At 31.1% G+C, this 21,760-nt stretch overlaps 1 protein-coding gene across 1 annotated transcript in view; it reads right to left on the reverse strand.

Moving 5' to 3' along the window:
- Positions 1-978: 978 nt before the first annotated feature.
- Positions 979-21,760, reverse strand: part of LOC123662574 (ankyrin repeat and SAM domain-containing protein 1A-like) — a 36,589-nt gene continuing 15,807 nt past the window's right edge. Inside the window, exons 2-8 of the mRNA XM_045597404.1 lie at positions 18,610-18,869; positions 11,348-11,584; positions 10,727-11,110; positions 4,201-4,485; positions 3,774-3,932; positions 1,873-2,010; positions 979-1,590 (exon numbers count right to left, since the gene is read on the reverse strand). Coding sequence (XP_045453360.1) covers positions 1,261-1,590; positions 1,873-2,010; positions 3,774-3,932; positions 4,201-4,485; positions 10,727-11,110; positions 11,348-11,584; positions 18,610-18,869 — 1,793 coding nt within the window. The 3' untranslated portion in view covers positions 979-1,260. The remainder of the gene's footprint in view (positions 1,591-1,872; positions 2,011-3,773; positions 3,933-4,200; positions 4,486-10,726; positions 11,111-11,347; positions 11,585-18,609; positions 18,870-21,760) is intronic.

Below are 21,760 nucleotides of genomic sequence, written 5' to 3' on the forward strand. Positions count from 1 at the left end.
GATGAACATTTTATGGTCTATTGATGTGTACAAACAAACCACTGTTTAGTTTCACACACGATTAGGTACTAGTAATTATATACAAGAATTTGAATTATTGGTAACATTATTAAGATTAATAGATGATTATAATAGGCCAATATTAATTACTAAAAAATTATTAAGTTTCATTTTGTAATATCTCTGGCTATATTTGAAGTAGTTTGGGATATAAATCTAAGTTGACAGATTTATATCCATCGGTATGATAAGTGTCACCCAGTTCGGGTTATATAACCGTAGGATACATTATAAAATTAGACTAGGTTACGAAGTAACGCCCACAAATCGCCCAGTTTATATGAAGAATCTAGATAAGACTTTCTAGCTAAAACATTTTAAAACTCGATTATAACATTTGTGCATTTTCAGACAATTTATTTTTTATAGATATTAATACATTTACGACTAAAATTATAGCCAATATAATAACAAAGCCGATAATGTTTACTGATATACCCTTAAATACTAAAACACAAATATTAATACTAACTTTACTTGGACCAAATAACGTTGAAATAGCTGCACTTAATGAACCAATTCCTCAACTAGAAAAAAAGTTTAATAAAACAAAAATATACAATAAAAAAACTACTATAAATATAACAGCCGCAAGAATTTCACTATTCGATAGTAAAAATTCCCATTGATTTACCTAATATAGTTCATAATACAAAAATGTCAATAAATAAGGATAAGGTTCATAAAAGCAGTGTAGAAATCCAAACTTACATTTACAATTAAATACTACAACAATAAAAAACCAGTACCTATTTAATAATAATGAATCACCGTTATATATTCGAGAATTTTATCGATATCGAATCGAATCGAACAAAAGCGGAAGACTAATTAGTGTCGAAAAATTTTTTAAGGCTCTTTTATTTAGGCCCAATATTACTCGCAATTAATTATTTAACCTTATTCAAATTTTCTGCTCTTGCATTTTCTTTTATAGCTGATTATATGATATCGATACCATTATTCAATTCGAAATTTCCAGGAAATCTATATCAATCAATCTATCATTCACTTCAACACAATCACTACCATATACAACTTTAGTTTTAACATTAACAGACAATTCATTCTCATAATTTTCAACAACAGCTAAATAAGCTACAGGGACCGAAACGGTGCCAATATTTTTGGTAAATATTCGTTATTAAAGAGTTTTTCACTTTAATAACCTACTAATACTAGTAAACATTACCTTTCCTTTCACAACTCTTCAGTGGACGCTATTGGAGCTTTAAGAATAGTTCTTGGACTTCTAGTACCATCTGAATTCTTTGTAGATTGGAAATCTTCGTTAGATAATGACGCTGGAATTGGAGCTACTTTGAGTTGATGTCCATTTAATTTAATTTCTGTTATGGAATGTGATCTACCATGGTTGTTAGGTTTTTCTTTATTTGTTACAGGATCGTGTGTAGGAGTTTTGACTGTTGTTGGAGGTATTCTGACTCTATTTGCTTGTTCTCGTAACGCCATTTGATACGCAACTTCGAAAGCTTCACCAAGTGTTAGTATTACTTCTGTCGCTTGATCCTGGAAAAGAACGTTGTAATTAAATTCTATATATTTTTCTTAGTCAATTCTGTAATTTATAATAACTAATGGTATTTTATTACATACATTATCAATGGATAATTTGTTTTTTGTTGTGATTAAAATTCAGACGCAATCAAAAATACTTTTTTTTCTACTGGGAAGATATCTTCTCCTCAAATCATATCCAAAAAAGTTTAATAGATTTTGTCTAAAACACATTTCATCTTTTATGCTAGAAAAATTAATTTAATACTAATTATTAATGCAAATGATGCTTACCATAGTAGCGACTCTAAAGACGTGGCAGTAATGACTCCTAGTGGTGTGATCTTTAGTGATGTAAGCGAAGTGAGTGAGATCGTCAGCGTCTTGACAAGCGCAGTGGATGTTACGTATTTCATGTTCACAGACTAGTTCCTAGAGGAAAAAGTAATTTTTTATTAACTGGATAGGTTTAAAACTACATATATTAGTAATATTAAATACCATCAATTATATTTCAATATGCGGTAGATTGTTTGATTTCTAGTTTTCTATTCTGATAAGAAAGAAGATATCATTATTATAAGCTAAAGGCTATTCAAATCAAATATCCGGAAGAGGCTACATGGGGTATAAGTGCTGGGTCTCTATTTAAATTAAGAAGAAAATTTAGAACTTCATCAATCATACTGTTTTATAATAGATTAGGGTAAATAAATGTCTAAAAATGGTTCCCAATATAATATAAAATCAGTCTTTATTTTCTTCAATTGAAAATATTTTTTACACCTTCAAGTCTTCTCGTTATAAGTCTATATATTCAGATAGTTTTATAAAAACCAAAATTTTCGAAGTACTGTTTCTAAAATATCTATAACAATTAGCAATTTCATCAATTACGTAAGTAAACATTAGTAACAAACAATTCTGTTTTTATAAAACAACATTAACTGGGGTAGGGCACAGCCTATTCTGCTCAAAATCTGGAGCAGCTCGACTAGGGAAGTAGCTCGACCTTACAGAAGGTCACAGCTAATTAATGGTGCTTTATTGTGCTGTGTTCCTGTTGGTAAGGTGACCAGAGCAGAGGGTTATTGGGGGTAGGTTTGGCAACGCGCTTGCGATGGTTCTGATGTTGTAAGCGTCTATAAGCTACGATAATCACGTAACATCAGGTGAGCCGTCGTTTGTTTGCCGAAATGATTATTATTTTTTTGTATAAAACAATTTTTAAAAGGAAAATAAATATTTACGTAAAATATTTTAATAAATTTTCAATTTATGTTTCGCGGGTACAACAGCGAGAAAAACACTAATTATCCAGCCTAACTAACCGTAAAGCCTTCTAACATAAAAATCATCCTCGAACAAAAAAAAATAAACAATCCTTTTCTGTAAGAAACACAAAGGTTAGACGAGTCGACCGATCAAGTGTGAACCTTGTTCCATAATTAAAAATCAAATGGGCAAAGTCAGGGGTTTCGTTTAGCTCCCCCGGGGAGTCACTACGGATTTACCCTTTGTACGCTTGGTTACTTTTCAAAGAAAGTTTCTTTACACAAAGAATTTCTCAACGTAAATAAAGCTGAGTTTGATTATTTGTACCAGTTGGGAGATGTTAAATATAAAATCTGAGATAAATTTTCAGTCATGAATATTAATAAATCGGTATTTTAGAATCGAGCTGATTATTTTCGTGGAATTCGGATAATAACAAACAATTTAAGAGTGTATGCTACCTCAAATTGCTTATTTTCCACTCGGCAGGATGTCCATATCTTGAATATTTAAGTTTGAAGTTTATGTGTGATAAAGTTCAGGACATAAACTATCTTTCATATGTTTCGAAAACATGATTCCATAAAATTTTCTCAATACAAAAAAATCGCAAACTCACCGCACGCACGCGCACCTCTATTTTTGTATTAAAACCTTAATATCTCAGTAAATATAGAAGTTATGGACTTGAGATTAAGCATGGTAATTGGAATAAGTATGAAGAACATTTCATATGTTGCGTTTTTTAAAAAATAACTATTGGTAATGTTTATGGAGAGAAAATAGATTAGGAGATTCTCATGTGTATTTAGTACGGGTAAAATCTGAATTCGAGCTGAGGTAGTGTAGCCCCGTAAGTAATATATAAAACTGAAAAGTTACGCGATACTATAGTTATGCAGAATTTTAAAAATACTTACTCTAGTAATAGTGTTTAGGAACTTGACTCCTCGATAACTTATCGAGAGGATAATATCAGGAGAATCACGTGGCTCTTTGGTAGATTTCTTCAGCTTCTGAATGGACTTCTTTGTAGACTCAGTTCCTCGAAGTTCTTTTACAACTGTCGATCCTAGGTACTGTATGACAAAGAAAAAAAAAATTTGTTCGTATTTTTAAGGAAAGTAACACCGAATAACTTCTGATATTAACTTATTAGAAAAATTTATAATTTGGAAAATTCGAATATACCATAAATTAAATTTTTAGTGATTTTAGAACCATAAAAAATACATAAACTAAAACATTTATGTACATATGTGTACGTGCGTCGATATGTCGCTTTACTGTTTCATAGAAATAAATGAGTGAAGAACAAAAATAAATATTTGTTATCATTATACTTACATTAGCGACATACGTCACAGCACCGGTAACTAAAACAAATGGCTGATGTTTCCATTGCGTTTTCAATGCCCCTGGGACCCCCACGAGGAGTTCTGATGGAGCCCTGATCTCCAGGTCCGAGGGTCGAGGGGGTTGAGGAGCTGGTCTGTTTTTCTTACTCCTCTTCAAAGTCTCACCCCCAGGTGGAGCTAGTGTTGGAACCACGGGAGGCGGGACAGGTTTTAAGTTATCCGACGGCGGTAACTTTTCTTTTATTTCTTCTTTCAATTGTTGAATATTGTTTTTCTAAAACAAAACATACATACAACGTGAAATATAACTTCCTAATTAATCATTGAAACACAACGTTCCCAACTCCAATAGTGAGCAAACAAAAGAGTTTCGCGAAAACGGAATGAAACGAATTGTTCCTCACAAAAGAAATACCTTAATTAACTCGAAATGTGATATACAATCGGGAAACTCATTACCTAGCAGATGTTAAGGCAACGTAATAACCAATCGACAACCTGAATAAAAAAAACACAACGCGCGAAAGAGTGCTAATTAAATCAAAAAGTGCCCAACAAAGCCTGAAACAAAAAGGAAAACTGAATCAAACAGTTCACACTTCAGAAGTGTAAAACAAAAATGTTCCAACGTAAAAACGCGTAGTAGACAAGCGTGAAATTTTAATTAAGCCTCTACAAGCGTAAGGCACAAAAGGATATAATTGACAGTGTCAACCATCTAATTTGACGAGTGTCATTTGATGGTAATAAAAAATGGTAGAGCAATGTAGTTGGGCTTTGAATAGAATGTTCTTCCGTTGCAGTGAACATCAATGGTTAGGGAGATAGGGCGCCATTTGGGCCTTCGTGAGTACAGGTTGCGGGTTCATCGATTTTCCAAAAAAGCTGATGAAAGATAATGTCCACGCTTAATTCGACTTCGCTTGAGCTTAAATTGTCGTGTAACGTTTTTATGGCTCACAGAATACCGACTAAACTACTGCTGGTTTTTTTTTATTACATCTGAGTTGTCGTATTTTTTAATTTAATTAAGAAAATTTGCTTTTTCAACATTGCATTTTACGGATATAAATATAAGCGAACCAAAGTGTCACCCAAAGAATACATTTTTTGTGTCAAAGTAACGGAATATAGTTGTTTATCATACAAACAATAAAAAATATTTCATGAGACTGTAATTAGAAAATACAAATCTATATAACGAATCAAATTTAAACTTTATCTTTATCTATCTTTTACGTAGCAGCTGTATTAAAAATTATCCAGCAAACAGTATTCATTAGCACTAATAAAACACTCAACATTTCTACATATTCAGAGGCCCAAGTAAATGCACATAGATTTTTTCTTTCTATGAAACCTATGTATTTTCACCGTTTTTACGTCATACCAGTAGTTAGGGCTGCGTAGAGTGGCTCACTCGGCGAATGAATAGCGGTCTGAATAGACGAATTGAACACTAATTACCCATACAGGGTTGGCGACGTGTGAAATTAAAAAAAAGGTCTCGGCTATACCTTTTAAAAACATACGTATAGAGATATATACAAGTATGAGTCATGTATACGTTAGTGTACATGAAAAATATAGATTTAGATTTTATGATTTAATAATAATAATAATAACATTCATTTATTTCAGACAAAACGCTTGACGACGCGGGACGCGTTGGCGCAGCGGTCAGAGCACTGGCTGTTGCGATGGCGGTCGCGGGTTTGATTCCCACTCACGACAGCATTTGTATCGGCCATATATTTGTTTGTCGTGGTCTGGGCGTTGTGCTTGTGTATTGTGTGTTTCCGGACCCCAACACAGGAGAAAAGTCTACTGGGGACCATTGAGTATGAAGCGTTTATTTATTTATTTATAAAAGTTGTCCATAAAAAAGGCTTAAGTAAAGTAGTGCTATTTAATTTAATATTATCTGAATGAATAAAAAGTATACATATACAAATATATATATATATATATATATATATATATATATATATATATATATATATATATATATATATATATATATATATGTATATAATATTTCGATGGTTTGTTCTTATGTTCTGTGAAGATTATTGATATTTTTAACCGACTTCCAAAAAGGGGTTCTCAATCCGATTATATTTTTTTACGTATGCTACTTCAGAAAATTTGACTGTATGGACCGATTTCGATGATTCTTTCTATTTTTTTAATCGAAAGGTGGTGCTTGTCATTTGGTCTCATTTAAATTTAATCGAGATTTGATGAATAATTTTAGAGTGATGTCTAATAATGCGTTATTTGACTATTTTTTCGACCTACGTTGTATTATATATCTCATAACTTTTTACCGGGTATAATGATTTTCATGATTCTTATTTAAATCAAGAGCTTATCTTGTGGATCCATTTAAATTAATTTGATCAAGATCTGATGACTACTTTTGGAGTAATCTTCGATAACGTGTATTTACTTGACTATTTTTTCGTCTACTGACGTTTATTACTTATTGATGTAATTGAAGTCGGTTTTTTTTGCGAGAAAACACAATATTATTATTTGTGTAATTCATCTACACAATATTTGCTTTTGCAGTAATTTCGAATTTCTGAAAGAAATATCATGCTCAAATTCACACTAATAGAATTGAAAAATTGACTCCTTACATCAATAATTATTATGTTCGATATACGTATTTGTATCTTAACACATACAACATATGTCAAACTAAAAACAAATGCATATATTACGATATGTTTTATCCCAAGAAATGTCAAAAACGATAAATTGTACACTATTTATAAATGAATATATGTTTTAACACACTAAAGAGCTTTGAGTTTGAGCTTTGCAAGTAACACACAATTTTAATATTTCGATCACCTCCGCGTAACATAAAGTGTTACAAATTAGCGCCATATTAAACGTAACACGTGTCCAATTTGCCGACGATGTAACCTGTCATTACAATTTTCTACACCACTTTCAGTCACCTGGGGTGTTGCTGGGTAACACACGTGTTTAATTAGCAGGAGATGAGCAATTTGAGGGATTACCTTTAACACCCTTTGGATTTTACGCTGATGGCTTTTTAATAAACTTCGAGTGACGTGATAGAGAGATTAAGGGTGATAACGCACTGAGGTTAATATTAAATGAACATTCGAACTTTATTTAATGGTATTTATAGCATGTGTATTTAATTACTTTTTAAAACTATTTTAGTCGAATAGATACATACATGTTAAATTTGTTGTTACTTGTCTGGGTTTAATGACATTTGTGACGATATAGATATAAAAAAAATATGTTCTTTAGCCGTAGCTTGATTGCTTTTATTTATATTACCCAGGTTTCATAATAAATGGGTATTCAATAATTGATTTTACAAAGGACTTAGAATTTAAACATAATAAGAGGAAATATTTATTGAAATACGTTTTAGTGAAGATTCGAATGAAGATTGGAAGTTCCTACTTCCACTTTCTTTACCATTATGAAAACAGCTATATGCATGTGTGGTTATAGTTATTACAACCACCCGTCATCAAATGTAATTTTGACACTGATCTTAAAAAAATATTTAGCAAATTCGAAATTGACGAATAATTTTGTATAAAATATCATACAAAATACAAGGGCTTCAATTGTATCTACGATAAAATATAAATCTAACTTTATTAATACGAAGCGGATATTACGATAATATCGATATCATGATACGTCATACAGATGCAATAACGTATATGGCGAAGGGATGTCCTGCTTTGAATTAATTCGATAGTTGTGTCCTTATGGACGTTAAGTGATTTATAAGTGTTGTATAACTTAATTGAATATTAAGTGAAAGTTTTATATTGATTTTTAATGTTTATTTAGAATCCTATAATGTATATTAATTGTTTTATTTTATTTGAAACAATTAGATCAAAATATATTTTAATATTTTTTTTAGAACTAGGAGTCTGAAACAACATAAGTCTGAAATAACAGTTGAGAGATACTTTTCAACTTCTTATTTATTTTATTTTGTTCTTAAATCAAACTTGAAAAATAATGCGGTAATTGAAAATTTATTCTTTTTTTGAAAATAGTTAACAAATAATTGACTACGTAAAGAACGAACAATTTACTAATGCCAATCCCTTTTTTTATTATTTAACTAGGTCAGCAAACAAGCGTACGGCTCGACTGATGGTAAGCGATTACCGTAGCTTATAGACGTCTGCAAGACTGCTGCATCGCAAGCGCGTTGCTGACCCTATCCCCGATCCCCAGGAGCTCTGGTCACCTCACTCGCCAACAGCAACGCAACACTGCTTGAAAACAGTATTATTTAGCTGTGATCATCTGTAAGGTCGAGGTACTTCCCCAGTCGGGCTGCTCCATATTTTGAGCAGGAAATTTCCTGCTGTGTCCAACCTCAGTTGAAAAAACTTAAATCGTAAAACATTTTACAACTAAAATCTTACAGTCTCACAAAGCTACATTAAAAGATAGTAATAAATACGTCAAGTATGAATATTTATTTAACAAAATATTTTTAGCAACGTTTGAAGTATTTACTTAATATATCTTAGAAGTAATTAATAGAAGTAATAAATTAATTCTTTATAGTAATTCAAGAAGTCAATTTAAAAACAATCAATTTCTCACAATAACTCTTTCAACGATGTACACAAGTATCGTAGCAACTCCCTCGATATTACGGCTCGTCATCGGATATCCTTTTTACGATGTTTTAATTTAAATCATTGCATATAATTTATATGTAATGAACGCCGTTAAGCTTCGAGGCTATTTATGATTTCAAATTAATTTACTATTATAATATTTTAAAAGGATATTACTAAAGACTTGTGAAATATCCAACATGAGGTATATTTTATTCTTTATTGAAGGTCTTTTATAAAAAGAAATTATTTGGAAAGCATATAAAAGACCATATAATAGAAGCAACGGAAAAAAATATTTGCAAAAATGCAATTATTCCTTGCCGGAACCAAACCCAGTCGCCGATGTTTAGGCCACCTTCACGCACCACTACAGCAGAGCGGTTGTCATGATATTCAGTTTTCTTTTATGAGTTATATTCTCAGTATAACATTGACTCATTACTTTTTGCGATAAAAAACGCATACCTCTATATAATCAGTTAAACGAATAAGGATAATACATAAAAATTATTATATTTAAAATTGTAACGGTTTTCTCTTATTGCTCAACATGTCTGGGAAACAGTATTAATATGCGTGATAGGCATTGTCGAGTCCGTCTGTACGTGCAGACTACAACATGTTTGGAATATGTATATATGGTTTAAATTGGCGAATGGACAGGATCAAGGACGTGTTGTTAACACGCTGTCTTACATGTACTACGAGTAGGTACTAAAATGATTGAAATTGGTGTACCAATAGAATTTGTCGTGATTGTCGAAAATTGATTGATATTTTGATAATTTTTTTCTGTTAATTTTTTATTTTTTTATTTTCGCTTTTTGCGAGTTTTTATTAAACACTAGTAGTCTACAATTTCCTTCAAAGCTCTGGCTAACTAACAGAATAAAAAATGTTTAATCAATCTGAATATATTATGACTTTCACGCTGATAAGTAAAAAATACCAATTGAGTAATTAGATTCTGAAGACTATGTAAGGAATTAAATTATGTTTATGGAAATAATTATTAAATAATTATTTTCCACTGGCTACCTTTTCACACAATAATGATATGAATAAGCACCAATCACGTACCTACCTAAGATAATGACTTAATTCCAATAGCTACCTACAATGGAAAATATACACATCATAAGTAAAAGTATTCATTTTCCCCCAAAATAAATGATCGTTATATACACTTGTTTTTATAATTCGATTAAAACTTTAAATGTCGAGAAATCAAATATAATCAGACATAATACTTCAATTAACTATAGCAGTTCACTTCTCAAATTACTTACGAACATTCGCCTTAATCGACAAACAATATATTTTATCGATTACTTAGTAAAAACAAACAGACGAAAGAGCCCGCAAACGCGCTAGTTAAGTTAAGCCACTTAAACATGTTTAAGCTAGAAACCTTAGAAACTGAAGCCTAGTAATCCGTGTCATTCATGTTTAGCAAACGATTTGTCACTACCAATTAATTGAAACGAACATTCTAGAACCCAATGAGATGGTAAAAGCTTAGTGTATGCAAGATTTTTTAAATATTTTTTTTATGTAAGTGCTGCAACCACCCAAGTTTAACCCACTGTTAATGTTATAAAAAATGTTCTCAAATCCAAAAGAAAACTTTTCAGCCTTAAAATTAAATGAGGTTCCCAAAATGTACTTAACTGTAAAGTATATCACATTTCACTTACATAAGTACAGACTTCGTAACAAAGTCTTCGAGTATATCAAAGAATGGCAGCATTATTACAATACAACAAAGTATAGGAGAAGACAAAATGATAATGAAATATTTTTAAAGAAAATTCGTTTAAACAGGTGTAGCTGAAAGATAGAAAGATAAATAAAACTTACCAAATTCTTGAGATCAGTATTAATTTCTTCAATATTATTAGCAGGTCCATTTTGTTCACCAGACACCGAACACAATATCCTCTTCCTGTGTCCAGGTTTATTTATTTCTAATACTGCAGTCAATTCCACCTCCCATATTCTCCTAACTCTGTCCATATCAACATACAAATGTTTCCTAAACGTATCACTATATTGTTCTAAATTAATAGTCCTTAGCCAATCATCCACTGATTCGTTTTGGTTTTTACTTATATTATTATTGTTATGATTATTGCTTATTTCGGTTATTTTAAGAGGTAATTGTTTAGCTGACTCGAGTATTTTCTGCCTATCGTTTTCTTCTATACCCATTTCACGTAGGTCATTATCGTTTAAGATTCCATTCTGAAAATAAATGGGAAACTCAGTGATCAGAACGTAAACAAAGATTTGAAAGCTTAAGATAAAATTTTATTATGTTTTACGGTAAATGAATTTAAGATTACGCTGATTGACAAATGCTACATAATAAAACACAAGAGTGATAATGGAATTAATCTTCAATTAAAATATCAAAACAAGTCAGAACTAAATTTATAATTTAAAAACCACTCACTAATTTATAAGATAAATATTACTCACAATAAAATCAATATCATCATAACCGCTCTCCACAAACAAAGGTTCGTAGTCGTGCATCCCAAGTCCAGACAACCAGACACCTAAATTCGAAGCAACAGATGGACTAAGACTAGATTCAGAACAGCTTAGCCCTAGTCTCGAAGTGAACTCTTGCTCCAATTCTGACACGAACACTGATTCTCTGACAAGTTTGCTTCCAAACGAAGCCATTATCTCGGATATCTTTGCCCACTCCTCCTGTTGGCAAAAAACGAAATATAAAGATCATCAATAGATCAGTAGCAGGATTGACTTATTTTTTAAGTTATATTGTTAATTAAATTAATTTATTTATAATTAATAATATAATACTTAATAATATTGTTAAAAGACTAAAAATACAATATAACCATCGAACTGAAGTCTATAAAAATTAAAATGTATCGCCGAAATGTATGTACGAATATAAGTATCTAAGGACTGCACCAATTTGGATTGGATTAGAGATTATTTTAGATTGGACTTTTTTATGTCTTACTGTCAGTACAATATTTTTATACAAATAAATAAATCAATGGTCAATTATAATCAATATTTACTAAAATGGCGTACCAAGTTTGCCGGGTCACCTAGTATTTAGCACGTGAGTCAGTATTTGAATTTAAATTAAAAATAATTCTATACGTCTTTCTTACAACGGTGATGCTTGTTTAACTAACCGCTCCCGAATGCCTCTAAATCGTTACGTTTTCCACGCTCGTTGACTCACAACTCTTATGAAGGCACCAAGCCATTGATGGTTTCCGGTATATTGTTGTGGTCTTTTCGTTCAATCGCAAAATTATTTACTTAACGACGTTACGTATGTGAATTGAATAAATTAAACAAATTAACTCGTAATAAATATAAAAATTGGATTATTATAAATATTATAATAATAGTTTTTTTTTAAATAACAATTTTAAATGAACCATATTTTTTTCACACAGCAACGTCAAAATTATAGTCACAAAATTCTAATTGAATCAGGCTTTATTAGGTTGTGAATGTTGTTTATAAAAACTCTCAGATCACGCGAAACACCTTTTCATTATTTAAAAATTAAATAAAAACTTAACATGTTTATCTACTCCATTCAAAGAAATATCAATAATGTACCACTACTACTATTAAATACAACTGTTTTTAGCTAATTACATTAATGAAAATTTCAAAAAGTATATGTATAATATACAACACAACACCTTGCAACAGTAACCTCTCCTTTGAAACGTAAAAAAAATGTAAATTATTTCACGTTCAACAAATCGATATTATCATCACAATAAAAACGTTCAAACGAATATTAGCATATTACAGCACCTGCTGCAAAAACGTTCAAAACCACCTGCCTGGCATGTGCATGTTGCAGAAAAAAGTTATAAATATCATGTAGGCATAAAATAAGGATCTGATCAAATTGACTTGTAAATCTGCTTGGCAATAACTGTTAAGCCTATAATTTTATGACATACAATATTATTTATATCACGATTAATTTTTTCCATGATATCATAAGATAAATATAACTCAGACTTATCGTATAAACAAAACTAAGATTAATTAAAACCGTATGCGAAATACTTTATTCGTATAGACATTTTAAGAGCACTTAATAATTACATAGTATATAATTAATATTATTGTGTATTATTATTATATTGTATTCTGAACTGTTTAGAATACAGTGACATATACAAACTAAAAACTAGCATCTTATAATCTACGAGATAGATTTCAAAGTATTTTTTCATTAAGTGGTCTATATAATAATATAGACTACTTAATGAAGAAGTTAGGAAATTAGTAATGCTGAAGCTATTATACATAATACTATGAATTCTTAAGTGGCAGCAATATAAACAAAAAGTAATATTTTGTTTAACATAAGTGTGTTCATTTTAAAACTTTTAGAATATTTAAATATTTTTATGGTTGAAAAAGCTTTTAATGCAACATATATTTCAGGCGGAATTCAACGTAGGTATATAGAATGTTTCTACGGGAAAGACATTTTATCTAATAAAATACACGATGATATTTTAAAACTGTTTTTCTTATTTTTTTTTTTTTTTTTTTATGTCACTAGGTCGGCAAACAAGCGTACGGCTCACCTGATGGTAAGCGATTACCGTAGCTTATAGACGCCTGCAACACCAGAAGCATCGCAAGCGCGTTGCCGACCCAATCCCCAATCCCCCCGGGAGCTCTGGTCACCTTACTCACCAACAGGAACACAATACTGCTTGAAAACAGTATTATTTAGCTGTGATCTTCTGTAAGGTCGAGGTACTACCCCAGTCGGACTGCTCCATATTTTGAGCAGGAAATTCCTGCTGTGCCCTACCTCAGTTAAGATTATATTATACTTATATATATTTAAGTTTGCTTTGTTTTTTTATACCTAATTTGACAGCGTCTCCTAGTCTGATTATAAAAAATAATTTTGGTTTCCTTTTTAAGAATCAATTTTTATACAAGGCCCCCGGTAATGTCAAGAGTAAAATCTAGTCAATGAATGACCTCGTTATATTTCTCGTATCGATGGCGTGACGACGTGTTCTACCTTAACTAACTAACCGTATTGGGTTCCGATAGTCTAAGTCGTCTAAACCGAAATCTATAAAAAGAACGTCTCTACTGACGTGAGTATGTAGAAGTCAGTGTAGATGTTGTGACGAATTAGAGTAAAACATTTACATTATAAAGAAAACAAGAATTATGTAAGTCTATACAGAAGCAAGGTTTAAGGTAAATATTATCTGTTAAGCATGTGTTAATGTTAATGACGCAACTCAAGTGAGATTTTGATTGTTTATGTCTACGAGGCTAGTTGTTTATGACTTCGTCCAACAGGGTATTATATTTCACAACATCCACGGGCTCTTAGTTACCCATTGTCCTACATAAAATATTTGTTTTATTATCTACGTGCGTGTTTTACATAGGTTTAACTTTAGACCATCAGTTCTAAGACCGTCTAGAATCGCTAGGATGGTCCAACTCTGACAGCTAAATATATACTAAATACCTATATAAAGCATAAATATATACTCGTAATACAATACATATTATTTATTTGTATATTTTCTTTTTAGTTTATCCACATATGTCTCAAATTTTTTTTTCGCTTCAGCCTATTATATCCCACCTGCTGGGTAAAATAGACCTCTTTTCCCATGTAGGAAAGGTATCAAAGCTTAATTCACCACGCTGCTCAAATACGGGTTGGCGGATAAAATCCCAGCTATGAGTAACGATCGCTATCAGGTGTACATGATAACAACCGGGTCCAACGGCCTAACGTGCTCTCCGAGGTACGGTGGAGAGCCACTTTGTTGGAGTAAAATTACTTAGCTTTTCGACTTATTAGCGCGTATAGGATACTAAGATGAAAGTTTGATAACAGCCAGTTTCAATACTCTATCTATTTCTGAATTTGCTTACTTGAGATACAATTTTGACGTAAACTTCATATAAATTGTGTCAAAACCTATTGATGGTAAGCAAAACCGGAGATTACTGAAGCTGGGCATAAGTCATTTATTTAAATAATTTTTGACTTGACTTAAGATTTGATTTAAGATTATATGCCTTAGTCTTGAACATAAAACAATAAATAAATTCTCCTATAAAAATCTACACTTAAAAACTAATTTTATTATTAAAAAAATTATTAATATAACCTTAATAGTAAAACGATACCGATATAAGTTACAAATATTTCACATAATTTAAAAATGTTTCGGGTAATCTGGAACTTTTTAGATGGCACCACAATTTCGATAATCAGTCTTTTTTTTGTCGATTTCATCATTATAATTACTCAAACACCTAATTGACAAAATTTCATTATTTCGACGTTAAGCATAAATATAAAACAAAGTATATAACCGCGAACAATTATTGGAAATGACGATATGCAAACGTTTTTGTGTCATGGCGACACTATCATTGCTTGGCATTGAATTTAAAACTACCAGATAGTGTTTCCGACATAGCTTTTTATTTAAATTTAATTGACAATATGTTTTCTCTTTGAGTTTAGTATTTCATATTGTATGACTATATCTTATCACCAGTACCAACTGATAAATAAGTCGATACATAATGAATAAATACAAATTTAACTAAGCCGTTGGAGCTGTTTGCAGCGACCCTGCTTTCTGTTCCGGGGTTTGTAAATTCGATTCCCACCCCGAGTCTGGGTGTATTTATCAAAAACAAATATACAGATATATCAGCCGTCTATTACTTAAAAATCAGAGACTTACTTTTTATACATTTATTTTATTTATTAAATGTTTACTACTCTATAATAGTATTAAAATTATTATAGCAATAAATTTTCTTAGCGTATATTAAGACCTAGACAGCCTATACTTTATGGTTACTGTTCTATGAGTCGTAACGTGGTGTTTTATTGCCTATAAACTTTCTAGATAAACAGGCTTCAACGCAAAAAGACCATCACAAAATAAAACAGTACTTCCTAACCTCAGCTCATCGAAGTAAGCAGATTTTTCAGTTATATCAATGGTATAAATATGGCTTCGTTTTATGACTACCATAATTGGTCGAAAATTTGACTGTTCTATTTCCACCCTGTCTGTTTTTGTTTCTTCCTAAGTAACAGACATAATTGTGTTTGCTCGCAAACGAAAAAAAAAACCGACTTCAATTACATCGACAAGTAATACAACGTAGATCGACGAAAAAATAGTCAAGCAACTACGCGTTATCAACGATTACTCAAAAAGTAGTTATCAGATCTCGATAAAATTTATATGTGACCACATGATAAACACCAGCTTTCGATTAAATTAAAAATTATCAAAATCGGTACACCCAGTAAAAAGTCATTGCGGATTTTCGAGAGATTCCCTCGATTTCTCTGGGATCCCATCATCAGATCTTGGTTTCCTTATCATGTACCAAACTAGTGATATCCCCTTTCTAACAAAAAAAGAATTATCAAAATCGGTACATCCAGTAGAAAGTTATGCGGTATAATACAACGTAGGTCGACGAAAAATGCGTCAAGTAAAAACGGATTATTAGATATAGCTCGAAAAGTAGTTGTTAGATCTCAAATAAATTTAAATGGGACCAAATGACACACACCACCTTTCGATCAAAAGAAAATTTGTCGAAATCGCTCTACCCAGTCAAAAGTTCTGAAGTAACATACATAAAAAAAAAAATACAGTCGAATTGAGAACCTCCTCCTTTTTTGGATGTCGGTTAAAAAACCATTCTACTTTATAATTTTAGTATAGAAAACACATGATATGTCATGTAATGACGTAACTTTGAAACCATAAATTTTAACATGAAACTAAATCATCTGTCTTTTTAATTTTGCAAAGGCTGTGTGAGTCTGGCTGATTACAACCGTAATAAGTACATACTTTGAGTTCCATGGCTGGTAGCACATGATGATGAGTGACGTACATACCTTGTGCCCCATAATTGTGGAACAAGGAAAAATTTAAAAAATTCAGAACCCGTCACAAGTCTTTGTAACAAACCTTAATTGTAGTGCAGGTGTACTTATTTAAACTTCCTGTTTTTGTTTCTTATATAACATAAAAAATTGCTTATAATAGTTTGGCGTATATCTATAGATATACGCCAAACTATTATAAGCAATTTTGTATACTTTGGCATCTACGTCTAGGAGTCGCTACGCGGAGTTGTAAGGAAGGTTAAGATAATATTTCATAATATAACTCCTCCATTTAACTCCTTAATTATAAATTGTTAATAATGATAATGAAATGGTAAATAAATTAATAATTAAATTATAATTCACATTAATATAATATTTAAAAAAAGGAATGCACCTTTTTAATTGTTTTAAAATTGTAGTTATTATTAAGAAATATTATTATAGTTATTGTTAATTCAAAATTTATTAAAATGTAATTATTTAATTATTTAAATGTAATTGTACTAACATTAGATTATAAGCATCATTGTTACTAACACTATATGGGCTAGTCCCGAAATAAAGATTATTATTATTATTATTATTAATACATTTTGGAACGAAGTTCCTTATGGGGCGTTGCGGAAGGGTACACCAGCCGGCAAAAAAGTCCGTAACGTTAAAAAAAAACGTAAGATTTTAAACGTATAGTATATGTATGGTGGCTATATAATGTCTAATGTATAGTCAACGTGATGACTGTAATTATTATTGCAGTTTGTTATTATTTATTTTATTATTTTTATTCAAAATACCTTATCTACCAATTTAACCTCATAGAAAGACAAAGGTTTACGTGTGACAAAAAGAAATTATAAATTACTACTTTATTATCTTTAAAACTTTTAACGTATGATAATTTAAAAATTTTATTTATTATTGAAAATAACGTCTTGATTTCGCAAAAAGAAAAATTCAAATCGATTATAAGACGCACAGCCTTAACGGCAGGTGTTCTTATAACCGCTAATTTCAATAGTTTCCTACCTTTGTGCTTCACGGACATACGAACAAATTGCACATCTGCATAATAATACTGGACGAGGATGATTGTACGAAAAATAAGAAATATGATTGCTTTGTTGACTGTCTTGTATGACTAATATTGACTATAAAATACTAAGTTGTAAATATAAACCATTTGGGTCTAAGACATTTGTAACTCCAAACAACTTATATGACATTTAAAACAACCGCTTTATATGTAATAAAAGATACGATTTATTTTCTTACTATTTATCAACTATTTCACAAGTACTAAATATAATTTTAAAAAAATCACTTTTTTAGTAAAACATTATAAACAAAATAATAAATGTTTTGTTTACTAATGATTTGTGGATACTGACGAGACTTTTCCCATTTAAGTATAAGATTAACACTTAGTCTTTTATAGTCTACTATCTTTTACACACGGATTCGCTCGAATTGAATTTTTTAAATAAAAAATTTTCCTATGTTACTTCTAATACCTCCAAGAATATGTGTACAAAGGTTCATAATGATCGGTTAAGTAGTTTTCGCGTGAAAGCGTAACAAACAAACTTACATTCACATTTATAATATTAGTAGTAAGGACTCGCAAAATGTGTTACAAAGATAGATATAGAGTTACTTAATTTAAAGACTAATTTGCAAGCACTAGGTTTTTCAAAAATAATCAACAGGATTCACAAACACCTAAAGAAGGATCATTGGATAACTTAGGCACGTTAACTTATGATATTTTTTTTTCAGTAAACAATATTGTTACCTGTTCATCAAACGGGCTGAGAATCGAAAGCGACTTGTCTCCACTCTGAGTCGAACTGGTTGTATTACTCCTCCGTCTGACCTCCTCTTCCACTCCATTGGTTCTGTCAGCAGTTCCATTGCTGCTCAAGCTGTTCACGTTCTGATCGGTCGGCGACGCGTCGTAGACCGACTTGAGTTTTCGCAACGTTTTCGGTCGCTCGGCCGGCATCGGCCGGAGACCTATCCCGTCGAGGGTTGTTGTTGAGCCTTTGAAGAGGCCTGTTGACAAGTTTTTTTTAAATTAGTCACTGTATGGGATGATTTGAATTTTATTGCGTTACCAGCTGACCCGACAGCGAACAGAAGTTGTTTTGTGATCTGTTAATCACGTGAAATATATGTATAATCAATTTTCTTAATATTTCATTCGGTAAGAACCTTCTAGTAGAAAACAAAACAAAAATATGGGAAATTTGGACTAAGCAACACACAAAGCGATTTATTTTAATTTATTTTGATTCATCATTACAGCCTATACAGTCCACTGCTGGACATAGGCCTCCACAAGTCTACGCCAAAAATAGCGTGAACTCATGTGTGTTATTTTGATTATTATATAGATATTATATTAATAACGCGCAAAAATATATATGAGCAACGGTTTCAAAAGTGTAAACTCAAAATCATATGAAACACAAAGTTAACATAGCTATGTTTTGGTCAAGCGTCTATTGGTGACATAATTATTGAATTGTACGACAGTAAAAAAAAGATTAGATAAAATGCTGCTTGTTTTACTAATTAATTACAGTAATTTTTTCTTCGTTACGTAATATAGGTCGACGATAATTTTGTCATTAAAATTATCAAAATGGAATCTAGGGCAAGACGGTCTTGAGGGCAAAGTACGAAACTATTTTCTATTTAATTATTATTTCTATTGAAAATAAACGATAGGCGCATATCTATATATATATAGACGATCCACGTGGTTTCTCCCGTACTAATGCTTACTACTCTACTCCATTTATTGGAAACGTGATATTTTAAAGCCTATCTTTCCTCGATTGACAAGCTTTTTAGCAATAAACATTTGTTACTTAAAAAAAAATTATTGAATCAGGCTTGATATCCAATACACATATCTCTTTATAATATTAGTATAGTTTGATAAATTAGGCAATTACTAGAAAATGATAATTTTGATAAGATCGCAATGACAAATAGTAAAAATTGAATTATGTTAAAAGTATTTTTCTGACTGTCTATAAATAATTCTTTAAAAAATGTTACAATTATATTACCAAACTCAATATCTCCTGTCATATAGACAAGAAATAAAGTAAAACTTCACAATCGCGATATTGATAATATTTGATAAGACACGTTTGGGTTATGACAATGAGAAACATGATTTATCTCTTTCAGATAGAGGCTTATACTGTCTCAGAACTGGCAACAAAACAAGTAGCACATTTTATTTATAAAAACATTTCCTGTAGATACGGAGAGATCTTAGATTTCAATATTAAATTCTTATAACAATTTTTATACATTTTATCATGTATTTATAGTTTCACTGGCTTTTACCCGCGGCTTCGGTCGCATTGGAATTTGAAAAAAGTATCCTATGTCACTTCTAATACCTTCAAGAATAAATGTACAAAGTTTCATGATGATCGGTTAAGTAGTTTTCGCGTGAAAGCGTAACAAACAAACTTACATTCACAATTATAATTATATTAGATGAGATTAGATTAGATTGATATTTTAGTGAAATAACTTTTTTGTTTCTTATTCTAGTGATACAAAAAGAGAGATCAGTGTGCTGATTTTCAACATATATATTTTAACTTATCTACTGTGTCCTATGTGGATCTACCCACCGTGCCTCGGTGAGCACGTTAAGCTGTCTGTCCAGGTTGTTATCATATACACCTGACAGCGATTGTTACTTATAGTAGGTTCTATACCCGCCAACCCGCAGTGGATCAGCGTGGTGGAATAAGCGTCGACGCTTCTACATGGATAAAGAGGCCTATGCCCAGCAGTGGAATGTTACAGGCTGAACCGTAATCGTAAGTTCTTCATACTACTAAGAATAAAATTAGATGCGTCTTTCAGATTCGCTAAAAAATATTAGTTTATTTTTTCAAAACCCTGATCATCATCATCATCATTATCATCATCATCATCATTTCAGCCTATTACAGTCCACTACTGCTGCAAGTGAATGAGTGAAATTAAACATCGATATCTAGACAATTACCTACTTTTTTTCAGGTGTTCTTAAGTTACTAAGGATATCGCCAACATCGAAATAAGACATATTAAAAATTGTCTATGTCCGAAAATTCTCCATCCTATTAAATTTAGTACAAATCACCTATACAATAATTATATCAAAATTCTATCGCTAAACAAGATAAGATAACATTCAATCGGGTTGTAAACGATAGTTGTAAGTGCTTAGAAACTATAAACATAATTACATTATTGATTGATATGGCGATCGCTGTATCATTAAAAATTTAGATAGCGAGACGTTATAAAAAAATTATAAAAAAACTATGCCGAACCTATCTCGTTTAATTGACAGGCAGACTCACCTTGATCGAGTTACAAATACGTAACACCAGTTGAATGAACAATTTATGCACACAAAAAATATATGTAACTTTATAGTTATCGTAGAGACGAGTCTTTAATAATAAATAATAATTTAACTCTTATTAAATTATGAATTATTATAATAAATGAAAATAGTCGAAACTATTTTTTGAATCGATTTTTATACAATCAGTTTTTCTATGCCAGTTTGCTGTCGTAAGTTTCCATGGTAGGTACCTAATACTATGGATAAATAATATACGCTTAATTTTATTGACGGCGTATGATTTTATCTATCAGATATTAAACAAAACGGACAAATTCGTCTGTTTGAAACGAACTAGTTCAGTAGTAGCCACAGCTGTGGCTATTAGGTACTTTAGCAGTCGCGGGTTTCAAGTTCATTACATGATAAATGTTTGTATGGTTAATACATTTATTTATTCTGGGCGTTTAAATCTGTATTGACTGTACGTGTTTGTGTTTTAAAGCTCAGGTATAGGATTTTCATTAAACTTATGTGGCAGTAGAATATGAAGTATTTATTATATACTAGTGGT

Source organism: Melitaea cinxia, chromosome 19, assembly GCF_905220565.1.
Source record: "Melitaea cinxia chromosome 19, ilMelCinx1.1, whole genome shotgun sequence".
NCBI lineage: Eukaryota > Metazoa > Arthropoda > Insecta > Lepidoptera > Nymphalidae > Melitaea > Melitaea cinxia.